Consider the following 12,739-nt stretch of genomic DNA (forward strand, 5'->3'; position numbering starts at 1 on the left):
AATTCCTGATAGATTTTATACTCATGCTATAAAATGTAGCTTCACTGCTGCTTCTCACCTGCTAGACGGAATAAAATGCTAAACATAAACTTTTTATGTGCCAGACTAGAATGTTTTGAATAGAAGTGACCGATTGATGAATGCTTGTGTTGTCCAAGTCTTTCATTATTTTGATGAGAGAAACATTGAAAGTAAAAAAACAAGGGTCCTGTCAACCCATTACTGCTGGATATAAGTCTCTGCACAGATGAACAGGTTTAGACTGATGGATGGAACAACAGCGTTGATATGAAGTGTTTATTATTTAGCATTTATTACAAAATGAAAAGCACCAACAGTACATTTAGTTTTGTTAACATGCAACACAAAAACTAATGTTAACCCGTTAATAATGATAAAAGTAGACAAACACTGAGCTTCTCTTTGTTTCAGCTTTGGCTGCTTGTTCACATTGATGCAGCAGAAAGAAATTAAATAGTGAAACACATTTAAGGCACTACCATCTCTTCCCCTGACGGTCACATTTGTTTGAGATGCTTCCAAAGTAACAATAAAATTACTTGGTGCAAACTGACGTGAGTCAGTTTTTCTTCGGATGACTGAAATAATAAGACAGCCCTGGGCCAGAATCACCACCCTTGACATAATTTATTAAAAATATCTTTAGCTTTACTGAGTGAGTTAAAAGAAATCTTTTAAATATTTAAACATTCAATGGACAACAGTGCAGTACAAATCCAATCAGTGCATCAGCCCCCCACCCTCCCTGTAAAATAGCATATATTTAATATGGAAAACCATATTTCACCATATAAACACATTAGCTGGCAGCTTATAAAAACAAGATTTTAATGTTCCCTCAGAATGCCTACTCTGTTTAAGCTAGCTTCTTTGTCTCCAAACCGTAATGCTGTTTTGGATCGACCCTCACTTGTTCTACTGTAGCCTTTGTCAGACTATGGTAATTAATCTAAAGAGGCACTCTGCGGTGAGTCTGTTAAAGTAAACTTACTTTCTGACATGGCAATATGAGCTTAAGAGTAAAAGTCAGAGCTATAAGGTGTTGGATAAATGCGTAGGACCGGACCAGCCAGTGGTGACCTACTGAGAACATTTGGACAGAATGAAATGCAGCGACTGCAGGACGGACTCGTGGTTGAAATCGGCGAAGACGTCGGCGCGGTTGAAGAAGTAGGTCTTCCCGGCAGTCAGTTTGAAGAACTTGCACTGATCTGGTGTTTCCAGGACGAAGACATCTGATTCCACTGTGGCCTCCTTCCCCGTGATTTTCAGCACGTTGCTGAACACGGTGCTGCTCCGAGACACGCTCTCCACAACCCCGATGAACACTACACACAGAGACACACACACACATGCACGGAAAACTTACAAACCTGAACTTAAGAACACACTTAGGGCCCACATTGTTAAGTACAGCTGCCAGCAAGCACAATTAGGCAGTCAGCCAATCACATAGCAGCAACTCAGTACATTATGTATTTAGCTGTGGTGAAGTTTAAAGTGAAGAATGAATACATTTAAGTGATTTTGAGCGTGATGTCATTGCTGGTGTCAAACAGGCTAATCTGCAACCAAGACATCCAGAAGGTCATTTGGTGTAGAAGACTGGCTACGTAATGGTGAGGGGGGAATAACCTTATTACACCATGTTTAAGACATGGTGTAATGGTCCAGCTACAATGACTTCATTGTACCCATTGAGGACAATGGCACAGTGGACCCAGTGTCCTCAAAGAAAACAGTGGGTTCATTCTACTCCAATGACCTTGGGATGTTGTGAAACCCCAAAGATCTAATCTCAAAGGAGTTTCTAATGATTCTGTGAAATGATCACCTCACCATGTTTCCAGCAACATGTTGAATCAATGCCCTTAATGATCAGGGCAGTAAAGACACATTTTAGCGTTGCCTTTTGCCTTACCTTCATTGCAAAGTTGTGTTTTGTTCAGATTGTTCACCAGTTGAAGTTTGGACTCTGCAAAAAAAAAAAAAAAAAAAAAAAAAAGATTTTATCTCTAAATTTACTCCAAAATGAACTGTCTTTCTCAGGCTCCGTGTTCTCAGCAGAGCGCAGTACCTTTCGGGTTGGGTCTCGTATGAGTGGTCTGATGGTGTACTGGACTGAGCTTCCCCGCGCAGCATGACCACAGAGCGGAGTCGTAGTAGTGGTGACCGCAGCACCGAAATCCATCCTTTGCTGGGTAGAACAAGGACTGTTCTTCACTGGTGCAGCAAACTTCCTGGTTCTGGGCAACATTTAAGAGGTTTTCTCAGAGGAGGCGGATAACACGCTTGTGTTTTCCAGATTTATGACTCTGATCGAGTAAATGAACCATACCGTTGCGTTCAGCAGCTCGGATCCACAGCACTCCAGGTCGTTTTCTTCCCCAGTCGTCAAGTTGTGCAGAGTTCCTTTGCAGCACTTCTTTAGTGGGTCCGAAATGTTGTAGGCATGAATGCCACAGCAGCGAATGTACTTTCCTCGATCGTATCTATTTTGTGAAACAGAGAAAAAAAAGCTAAGAAAAGTGAGAAAAGGATAAAATGCTAAACGAACATCACTGCAGAAATATGAGCAGGTTGAACCGTTCCCATCACCGCTGGGATCAAGGAAAGGTGTTTCAGAAAACAGAACTAATTGAACCAAAGAAGTTTAACTATTTCACCTTCCATCAAAATCCACTGGATTCATCAAAAGTACATTAATCAAGCAGTTAGGCAATTATCTCTCTCTGTTTGTCCATCTTAGAATATGAGATGCTCGAGGCAGCAGGTAAACATTTTGTTCTCGAAACGAATGTGTCAGAAGGTGGAAAAAAGCAACAAGAATTTGATTGATTTTAACAGAGACCTGGGTCTGAGCGTCCACGAAACTGCAGCTCTGGTGGGTTGTTCCCGGTCTGCACAGGTCATTATTTACCAGAAACGATTCAGCGGAGGAACCGCAGTGAACCGCAAAAAGGTCAAGACTGACTGATGCACGTGGGAAGTGAAGGAGGTCCAGTTTGGTCGGATCGGGTAGAACTACTGTATCTCAATCTGCTGAAGATCTTAATGCTAATTCAGATTTTTTTTTTTTTTAAAGAAAAGGTTTAACAATAATAGTGCCTGCTGCCTTATGAGCATTCAGGTCAGGTTTGATAAGAGTTGTTGCATTTCATCTGCTATTGTTGACATTAAAGTTGTTGTTTTTTTTCTTTATGGACACAACTAGCACACCAGATAAAACCAGTCTGCTCTGTGCTGGAGATCATTTGTTGAGGAAAAAACTTATGCAAATGTATTACTATTCTGAAGAATGAGGATGTGAAAACTGGGTCTATGCACCTATTTATTATTATTATTATTATTATTATTATTATTATTATTATTATTATAATCTAAACAGAAAAACAATTGATGTTGTAATTGAAAAAAGATTAAATAAATAGCATCTACATAAAAAAAAATGTTACATTCACATTCATTTGCTGTGAGAAGTCCAGTGAAGTTGGTTTTAATTAGTACAGACAGTGAAAAAAGGAAGGAGGTGGGATTTACTCACAGGCACCAGACTCTCCGCGTCTGTCTGTCTCTCTCTCTCTTTCTCTCTCTGTGTGTGTGTGTCTGTGTGTCTCAGCTCTTCATTAAGTTATTTCAAAGTCTCCACTTAATGCAAATGTTTTTATTGAAGAAAACAGATTGCCTCAGTTATGTTGCCTCTGGTCCATTTTCCTCGCATGAAGGCGATGCAGGATGTTGATGCAGGTCATTAGGGTTATGCACATTTCCTTCTCTTTACTGCTACCTACTCCTCATATGGAGGCATAAATATTTTCCAGTTGTCTGACTCATGGATCGGGTATGTCTAGCTGTCCTGGCATCATTAATCGACAGTGTCAAAACACCAAACTCCCACGCAGACATATTTTAACATGGAAAGAATTTTAGGGATCATTTCAGGCTTGGAGAAAGTATTTTTGGCACAATAGTTAGTTGTGTTTAAACACGACAAGAAAAGGGGGGGGGAAGGAAAAAAGAAGAAAAGAGATAGAGACCAGAAGCTGAAATGTCTGCCTCTTCTCAGACATTGAGGAATTTTTTCACCACTCCCGTCTGGAATAGTTTTTCATATTTTCTCTGGAAGTCTAAAAAGCAACATTAACTTGTTCATGCACATCCAGATTCCTTGTTTGCAGAAAGAAAAAAAAAAAGACATCCGCACAAAGACTAACTCTATAACTTCAATACAGCATCACTTGATTATTCACCTTTGTCCTTTGCAGCAAACAGTTTTGTTGGGCTGGTAGAGTTCCTCCCCACAGCAGTGACCTCCAGGTGAGTTGTGCCGCTTGTGAGCACACACTGTCTCTGCAAAGGGTTTGTAAGGCACTCCGCTCTCCGAACACTCCTCTCCATCCTCTCTGTTGTGGTACAGGCGGTTTCCACAGCAGAGGACTCCTCTCTGCGCTAAACCGTGTGGTGAGTCTCCACAGCACTGAAAGAGTCAAAGGAAAAACTGTAAGAAAAGCTGTAAGTCTTTCACATTGTAGCCTTCTTCTTTATCAAATTTAAAGTTATTAAAAGACAAGAAACAAAAAATAAAAGACACAAATTGGGGGGACAAAAACAAAACAAAAAATCAGGTCAAATGTCTGTCTAATGTTTCACACTAAAAAATTATAATGGTAATTAAAAAAGCAGCTTCAGCATATGAACCTCAACCCTCTTTGTCTTACCAGAGCGTTTTTACATTATCCTGTTGCGGACCCGGTTAGCCTCGAAAAAGCGTGTGAGTTTATCCCTCGGAAGGAAAGCACCCAATTTGAAATGGGAGGAGCGAAGAGCTGCAAACCTCTACAACCAGTATCTCATAGATTCTGTCTTAACCCCTAGAACCCGACGGACCCACCGGTGGGTCCAGCTGCCACGACCTCGGCCTCGGCTCGCTCTGTAAACAAAGGCTCCACGTGCCTTTAAATTTTTTTTATTTTTTATTATCCGCTAAAAGAGGCTTTGATCTTTCAAAAACTATTCCGCATAAAGGTTTTGCCCAAAATGTTAAGTTTAAATTTATTTATACCCACTGAGGGTGTAAGAGGTTAAAGCTGGGCTATCTGCATTGAACTATTCTGACTTATTATTTGTCCACATAAATACTGGATGTGCAAAAGGCCTGAAATCAGTCGCAGGCGCTTTATGTTTAATTTAGCAGTAACAGGTGTTTGGTTGTCTCACAGGAGGCTCAGCAAAACAAAATTATTCGATAAGCAAACAAAAACAGTGACATAAGGACATTACCTGATCCATCCATGGCTCCAGCTTTGTCAAACAGCCATCACAGCAGATGTGTGTCTTTGGGTCGTAAACAGTAGTTGGAGGTTTTGCACCTAAACAAAAGGAGTGGGAGAATACATAAAGCTAATATTTAGCTATTTTCCAGGCACATAGTGCCATTTTATAGCACAATCAAGTATCTGTGTTGCCTTCAGTTATAAAAAAATGCTACATATATATGTGAAACAACTTAAAATAAATTTGCAGTTTGACACCTTGAAATTAGACCTCTGTCTCTTTAAGAAGCTCCTGCTCTTTCTCACACACCCTCTTCAGGAAGTCATCAACACAACATTTCTCTGTGAAGCTGCACACAACGTTTCTAGGAGCATTAGATATGATATATAGTTCGTACAATAAGCTCCACAGATGTTGTGCAGTTCCACCTGGGGCTAGTCTGAAGGAGTGGAGTGGGGCTGTGAGCCCGAAACCCGGCTGGAAAGTGCAGCTGCAAGGAGGAGCTACGTGGTGGCAGCAAGCGTTTAGGCACCCCTGGGTGGTTGCCATGGGAGGTTAAAGTATTTCTCAAACATGCATGAAAGAATCAAAGCAACAACCCAGGTATGTTTTTGATGATGGGATATTGTTCTAACACAATGTAAAGCTGAAAAAAGTGGATTTTTTTATAAAGCAGTGCCTTTAAAGTTCTGATAGAAGCTTGTGAAAAGGATGGAGATTAGCTTTGAGGATTTTGAAGGTTATCAGAAGCTTAAACTCAATATTATACAAACAATACCATCTGTAGTTTACCCAAAGGCAGGGAGAGATTGGACCATTCAACGAGCCGTTTGTAGTGAGAGGGTGCTTTGTCTCTACACTGCCAGACATTTTCAAAAGAAAGTCTCCAAAGTCATTCTCAGACACTTTATGTTTATGTCTGACTGGAGAAGAATCGGGCCACGGGTTAGTTTACAAATTAAAATCGTTTCAGTCTGGAGTTGGTCATTGTCTGGAGACTTTTAAAAGTAAGAACAAGTGGGAGCGATTTCAGACAGGAAAATGTCCCATTTGAATTGATGTAAAAGCTGATCCAAACACTGTCTGCAGTCCAAACCAAAAGTTGGACGACTTCCTTTTTCCATATTCGTGTCCAGCTTCAGAGGTTTCTGCACTGTTTAAATTATTTATATTGACGAGATACAACATATTTATTTATCTTCTTTGGCTTTGGCAACCTCTACACGTACATTTATATATATACTGATATCACAAGCAAACATGTTTGAAAAAACTTAAAATATATCAATGTTTTGCTGCAGCTGTGTAATCTTAAAAAAGGGACACATCTTAGAACTGTATATAAACAAAGTTAAGGGAGACTGGCTGACATTGCAGATCATTACTAAGAGATAGATGTGGGGGGGAAATGAAGAAACACTTTCTTTGTTTTTGAATCTTTAAATCAAAGGTTTGTTCGGTTGCTAAGCCAGTCGACAACAAACAACCTTGGCTTTCCTCGTTGGTGTTCGAGATAAATGTTTATCACGATCTTGATGCCGTTCTAACAGAGGATGCCTTGTAGTTCTTCTCTGCTCATGTAAAGTCTGATAAGATGCCAACAGCTGCCTGCGTGGTGCCCTGGTGTAAAGACACACCGGTCATCTTACCTAAGGGGCACTGCGCATTTATGTCTCCGTGTTTCCTCTGGCAGCAGCTTTCGGTCTTTGGATCGTAAGACTCTGACCCACAAAAATGTGGCCTGTGGACAGACAAAGACTAGCAGCATTAAATAAAGTATCATCTACACATTATCCTTAGGAAATATTCTATTTTTAAAGCTACAGTTTTGTGTGTGTGTGTGTGTGTGTGCGTGTGTGTGCGTGTGTGCGTGTGTGTGTGCGTGTGTGTGCGTGTGTGCGTGTGTGTGTACTTCAGGAGTCAAGCTACAATATTTTGTTGCCAAATTCACGGCTGTGTCTTTGTGTAATGATAATGAAGAATGTCTAAGTCTATTAAATTACAATTATTTTTAAAATATTTGAGTTCAAACCATAGCTTTGTCACTCAACATGTGCTAACGAAACAAAATGAAGCATTAAATACCTCTGGTGCTCATGAACAAGCCTGGCAGGGGAATTCAATCCTGCAAGGCAAACATCAGCCAAATAAATACGCAAGAATGAGGAAGTACAAGCCATTGAGATAATAATATGGTTCCTAACATATCAATATATTAAAATCCATTAACACCAAGATATAGATATTATTAAAAGAAACATGGCTAACATGATAATGAAGGGATTTCTTATCCTGGATCAAGCGAACGTTTAATTTAATCTCCCTTTAAGTTCTACATTCCTTCTTGTTTTACATTTAAAACAATGAATTTCTCAAAAGATGTTGTTCTAAATATAATAATCTGAGTGTTGGTTTTATGACCTGCACTTTGGTTCCAGCCACTTGCAGCTCCAGACTTCAGAGAAACGTGATGAAACCACAAACCTCACAGTATTTTAGTGGGAATTTACAAATAAATAAATGAAAATGTGTGCCATCCATTTGCATAGAGCCACTCCGAGTTCACATTCATTAAATACTGAATGTTGCAGGTTGCTCACTAAAGTTATCCGACAAATCTCTGAGGCCTTCACAGATCAGCTGGATTTATAATAATGTCCGCAGACAATATTCACTGATTAGGTGACGCCTGAATATGACGGGTTCCACTGGACTTAATCTGGTTGCAGTGGAGGGAGTTGAAAACATGAACGCACCAAACAGGTCCAGTTTTTTATCTAGTGGCCTAAAAGCCACAGAAGCTGTTAAAGAGACAAGCTAACCTGTCCTGGTGGTGCTGTTGTTACCACAGCAGCCTGACACTTTGGGTTGAATCTGACCGCTGCAGCAGCACTCAGTCTTGATGTTGTACTGATTCTCATAACAGCACCGATGGTCCGGAGAAATTCGGCCCAAGATCTTCCTGTTTTCACCGCAACACAGCTGAGTTTTGCTGCTGAAGGCCGCTGCAGAAATAAATAATTATAGGTCAGGAGATCTGGTCACGTGATTCCAACAAATATTTTCTGCAAACAGGAGACACTTCATGCTTCGAGATCAGCTCGCCCAAACAGGGCTCCGAATCGGAAAAATTCAAATTCAAGCAGTGTTTGTGATTGTTTAGATGTCTTTTATTTCCATTTCCTTACAACTGTTGCTGGTTCTCTCCCAATACACATGAAGGAAAACTTCTTTTTTCTAAATATACATCAAGTGCTACGTCATGGAAACACTGTGAAAGTTGCAATGCCTCATTTGTGAACAACTATTATAGTTTCTTTGGCCCTCTGACAACAATTCTGGTTGCTGTCTGTATTTTAGTGGAAATCAGCCGAACTTATTATAAATTGCTGATACAACCTAAATCAGATGTGAGTCTCAAGTTTGTAGCCTTACATAAACCTATCACTTATAGCTCCTCATACATTTTTAGACATATCATGATCAGCGCTTCACAGTTTAATAGGTTTTAACTTTACTCTATTCAGATAGTCCTACTGAATAGAGTGAATTAAACTTCTAACCCCGTCAAAGTCTGAATGTTTGAAAGAGATAAAATGGACTTTCATCTCTATAGAAACTTTCTAATTCTTTGACTTATCACAAGGCTCATTAATCCCTCCTCGTGTGCTGTTTGCACAGGACAGTCAATATAGGAGATTAAATCCCTTATTGTGGTCTCCTCTGTTGCTCTTTTTTGATTTTTTGAAATAGTCAAAGGTTGAGACGTAAAACGGATGCTTTGGATGTCAGTCAAGCAACAATAAAATCGGGATGAGCGCAGGGGTTCTTTTGTGTCCATCTTTTGTGCGTTGCTATTATCAACGGAGTGAAATATTTACACGATAAAATATGCGGGTTTTCAGAAATAAGAAACACTAATGATGAAGTCAAACTTGACTAAAATAGAAAGACACGGCATTGGGACCAATGCCGTGAGAATTTTGTGCATGTCGCTGGTGCTTGTTTCTGACAAGATACGACGAAGTAAAGGTCAGGTAGAGGTCACAACCCCATCGGTGGTAAGTTTCTTTCTTTATCTTTTAACACACAACTTTGGCAGCATAAACCAGCACGAACTGTTTAACTCCATTCAATGTGTACCTACCTTTGCCACAGCACTCTGCCATGGGAAAAGGTTTAGTTTGGACAGTAAAGTCACAACACATTTCGTTGAGCGGGTTGTAAGCTTGGAGTCCGCAGCATTTTGACACCTTCTCATTCATCTTGTCTGTGAAAACAGGAAAAGAAACAAAAAGCAAGACTAATGAGCATAATGTAATAGAAGGCAATGCTTTGCAGCTGTGATGTGTTGTTGAAAGAAAGCCCCAGAGTTACGGGAAAGTTCAATAGTTTAATAGTGCAAGTAGCAAACACAGCAGAGCAGCTGAAATATTTGTAGGATTTTTTTTCCCCCCCAGGATGAACCACATCTGGAGGTTCATGCAGAGTTCCCCCATCACAGCATGAACCTGGAGGATTATTTTGAGGTTTGCGACTAGTTTCCTGTAAAGTGCAGAATTACGTCATCTGCCCTGTGCAAAGAGAAGAGACTTTGTGTGAACTCTCTGGGCGAACTGGAAGAACCGACTGTGTCATTTTTATATGTCAATAAAAATATCAGGTTGGTAAATACTTGCACGCCCTTGTCAGAGACTTGGCAGAAGTGTGCTGCCAACTGAATAAATTAAAAGAGTTCACTGCAGCTGTACACCAATATCTTCCACTTGTTTCAGTTTGAGGAAAAAGCATCCAGTTGAAATCAATGCAAATCAGCGACTTTTAATTTGCTTACAGTGAGTGAACATTATACCAACACATTCTGAGGAGTTGTGGTGTGGATTTGTATTCAGCCTGTGTACAGATTTAACTCTACACAACAGGTTTTCTTTCAGAATTAAACCCCTTTGATCCCTCATCCACTTTGACCACCTGCACAAATTCCTGGGAAAGAAACGTTTCCCCACAGCAAGATGGTGCCACTGCAAGAAAAGGCAAACTTTTTGGAATATGACCCTTTCAGGGGATCATGTGTTCACAGACTGACCTGAAGGCAAATCTTTTAAGGGGAAAATATCGAAACATTCAATCCGGCTGGTGGAAAGTTGTTACCTGTTTTTTTCTCCCCTCCTTTATCTCTGCAACAAGTGTCTGTTTCTGGGTTGTAAGGCTTCCCAGCGCAGCAATGCATCCCAGGGTTCTCAGATTTGGCTCCTTCGCAGGTTTTTCTGCAAAGCAATGGTTGTGGTCACGGGTTTCGGTTAATTATGAATGTACTCTACCGACACTAAAATGAAAGGAAACAATTAAAACCAAAAAGATCAAAAGGAAAGGCTCTCTTTGAGCCTTTAAAAAGTTTTTATCTTCTGTTTTACTGCCCTCTAATGGACGCAAGTGAAAACACCCATCAGTGTGAGTTTTCCTGAACACAAGCTAGAAGGAAACAGCAGCTTTTTGGTTCTGCTATTATTACTACTCAGCAATAACAGTAGCTACTGTTGCATACATATTAAGCAATAACAGTGAAGGTCTCTATGAAACACTGTTTGCATCCATTCACGATTTCCTTTTTTTTCCTGCACATTTTCACACTTAGGTGTTTCAGAACATAAAACCAACTTAAATATAAGTCAAAGGCAATGCAAGTAAACACAAAATACAGTTTTTAAGTTAAGTTGGTTATTATTGAGGGTGGGAAAATAAACCTTCATGGCCCTGTGGAAAAACCTGATATCCCCCAACCTTACATGTTAAATCATAGATGTGGTTTATCACACCTGAGTTCATTGTCTCTGATTGCCTAAAAAAAAAAAAAATCAGTCAAGGCGGCTTCAGCCGATCCAGAACGCCGCTGCTCGAAGAAAGAGAAACCAGGAAGAAAGAGCCTTTACGATGACTCAGAGAATAGACTTTAGAGTGCTGTTGTTTGTTTATAAATCGCTGAATGGTTTATCACCACAATACATTAAAGATCTGCTGTTGTTGTATCAACCTTCCAGGCCTCTCAGGTCCTCTGGTTCTGGTTCTGCTCTGCATCCCCAGAACCAGAACCATTATAAATACACCTGCTCTGCGCTCTGCTCTGTGTGTCAGGGTCGGGTTTAAAGCGCATAGAGCATCATGAAGACCAAGGAACACACCAGGCAGGTCCGAGATACTGCTGTGGAGAAGTTTAAAGCCGGATTTGGATACAAAAAAAAGATTTCCCAAGATCATGTTGAACTGGAAGGAGTATCAGACGGACCACTGCAAATCTACCAAGACTCTTCCGTCCCTCCAAACTTTCACCTGGAACAAGGAGAAGACTGATCAGAGATGCAGCCAAGAGGCCCATGATCACTCTGGATGAACTGCAGAGATCTACAGCTGAGGTGGGAGAGTCTGTCCAAAGAAAGACAATCAGTCGTACACTGCACAAATCTGGCCTTTATGGAAGAGCGACAAGAAGAAAGCCATTTCTCAAAGATATCGGTAAAAGTCTCGTTTATAGTTTCCCACAAGCCACCTGGGAGACGCACCAAACACGTGGAAGAAGGAGCTCTGGTCAGATGAAACCAAAATCAAACTGTTTTGGCCACAATGCAAGACGATGCGTTTGGCGTAAAAGCAACACAGCTCATCACCCTGAACCACCATCCCCGCTGTCAAACATGGTGGTGGCAGCATCATGGTTTGGGCCTGCTTTTCTTCAGCAGGGACAGGGAAGATGGACGGAGCCGAATACAGGACCATTCTGGAAGAAAACCTGCTGGAGTCTGCAAAAGACCTGAGACTGGGACGGAGATTTATCTTCCAACAAGACAATGATCTCAAACATAAAGCAAAAACCTACAATGGAACGGTTCACAAATAAACGCATCCAGGTGTTAGAACGGCTACGTCAAAGTCCAGACCTGAATCCAAACAAGAATCTGTGGGAAGAGTTGAAAACTACTGTTCACAAATGCTCTCCATCCAACCACACTGGACGTTTTGCAAGGAAGAATGGGCAAGAATTTCAGTCTCTCGATGTGCAAATGTGCAAAACTGATAGAGACAAGCCCCAAGCGACTCGCAGCTGTAATCACAGCAAAAGGTGGAGCTACAAAGTATTAAGGCAAGGGGGCCAAATAATATTGTACGCCCCACTTTGCAGATTTTTATTTGTTAAAAAAAGTTTAAAGTATCCAACAAATTTGGTTCCACCTCACGATTGTGTCCCACTTGTTGTTGATTCTTTACAAAATAATAAACATTTTAGATCTTCATGTTTGAAAGCCTGAAAAGTGGCAAAAGGGTGAAAAGTTCAAGGTGGGTGAATACTTCCACAAGGTACAAGGTACTATATATATCAGTGTTGTGTTCAAGACCACCTAACCCGAGACCAAGACAAGACCAAGACCAGAGTGTATCGAGACCGAGACAA

General features: G+C 40.6%; 1 protein-coding gene across 1 annotated transcript in view; it reads right to left on the reverse strand.

Moving 5' to 3' along the window:
- Positions 1 to 283: 283 nt before the first annotated feature.
- LOC103136284 (uncharacterized) overlaps positions 284 to 12,739 on the reverse strand; it is a 17,916-nt gene continuing 5,460 nt past the window's right edge. Inside the window, exons 4-14 of the mRNA XM_007549455.2 lie at positions 10,447 to 10,562; positions 9,443 to 9,565; positions 8,118 to 8,300; positions 7,381 to 7,420; positions 6,945 to 7,036; positions 5,302 to 5,390; positions 4,272 to 4,498; positions 2,360 to 2,513; positions 2,099 to 2,267; positions 1,943 to 1,996; positions 284 to 1,349 (exon numbers count right to left, since the gene is read on the reverse strand). Of these exons, the coding sequence (XP_007549517.1) occupies positions 1,102 to 1,349; positions 1,943 to 1,996; positions 2,099 to 2,267; positions 2,360 to 2,513; positions 4,272 to 4,498; positions 5,302 to 5,390; positions 6,945 to 7,036; positions 7,381 to 7,420; positions 8,118 to 8,300; positions 9,443 to 9,565; positions 10,447 to 10,562 (1,495 nt within the window). The 3' untranslated portion in view covers positions 284 to 1,101. The remainder of the gene's footprint in view (positions 1,350 to 1,942; positions 1,997 to 2,098; positions 2,268 to 2,359; positions 2,514 to 4,271; positions 4,499 to 5,301; positions 5,391 to 6,944; positions 7,037 to 7,380; positions 7,421 to 8,117; positions 8,301 to 9,442; positions 9,566 to 10,446; positions 10,563 to 12,739) is intronic.

The sequence above is a fragment of the Poecilia formosa genome, unplaced genomic scaffold (genome assembly GCF_000485575.1).
Source record: "Poecilia formosa unplaced genomic scaffold, Poecilia_formosa-5.1.2 Scaffold31, whole genome shotgun sequence".
In the NCBI taxonomy this organism is placed as follows: Eukaryota; Metazoa; Chordata; class Actinopteri; order Cyprinodontiformes; family Poeciliidae; genus Poecilia; species Poecilia formosa.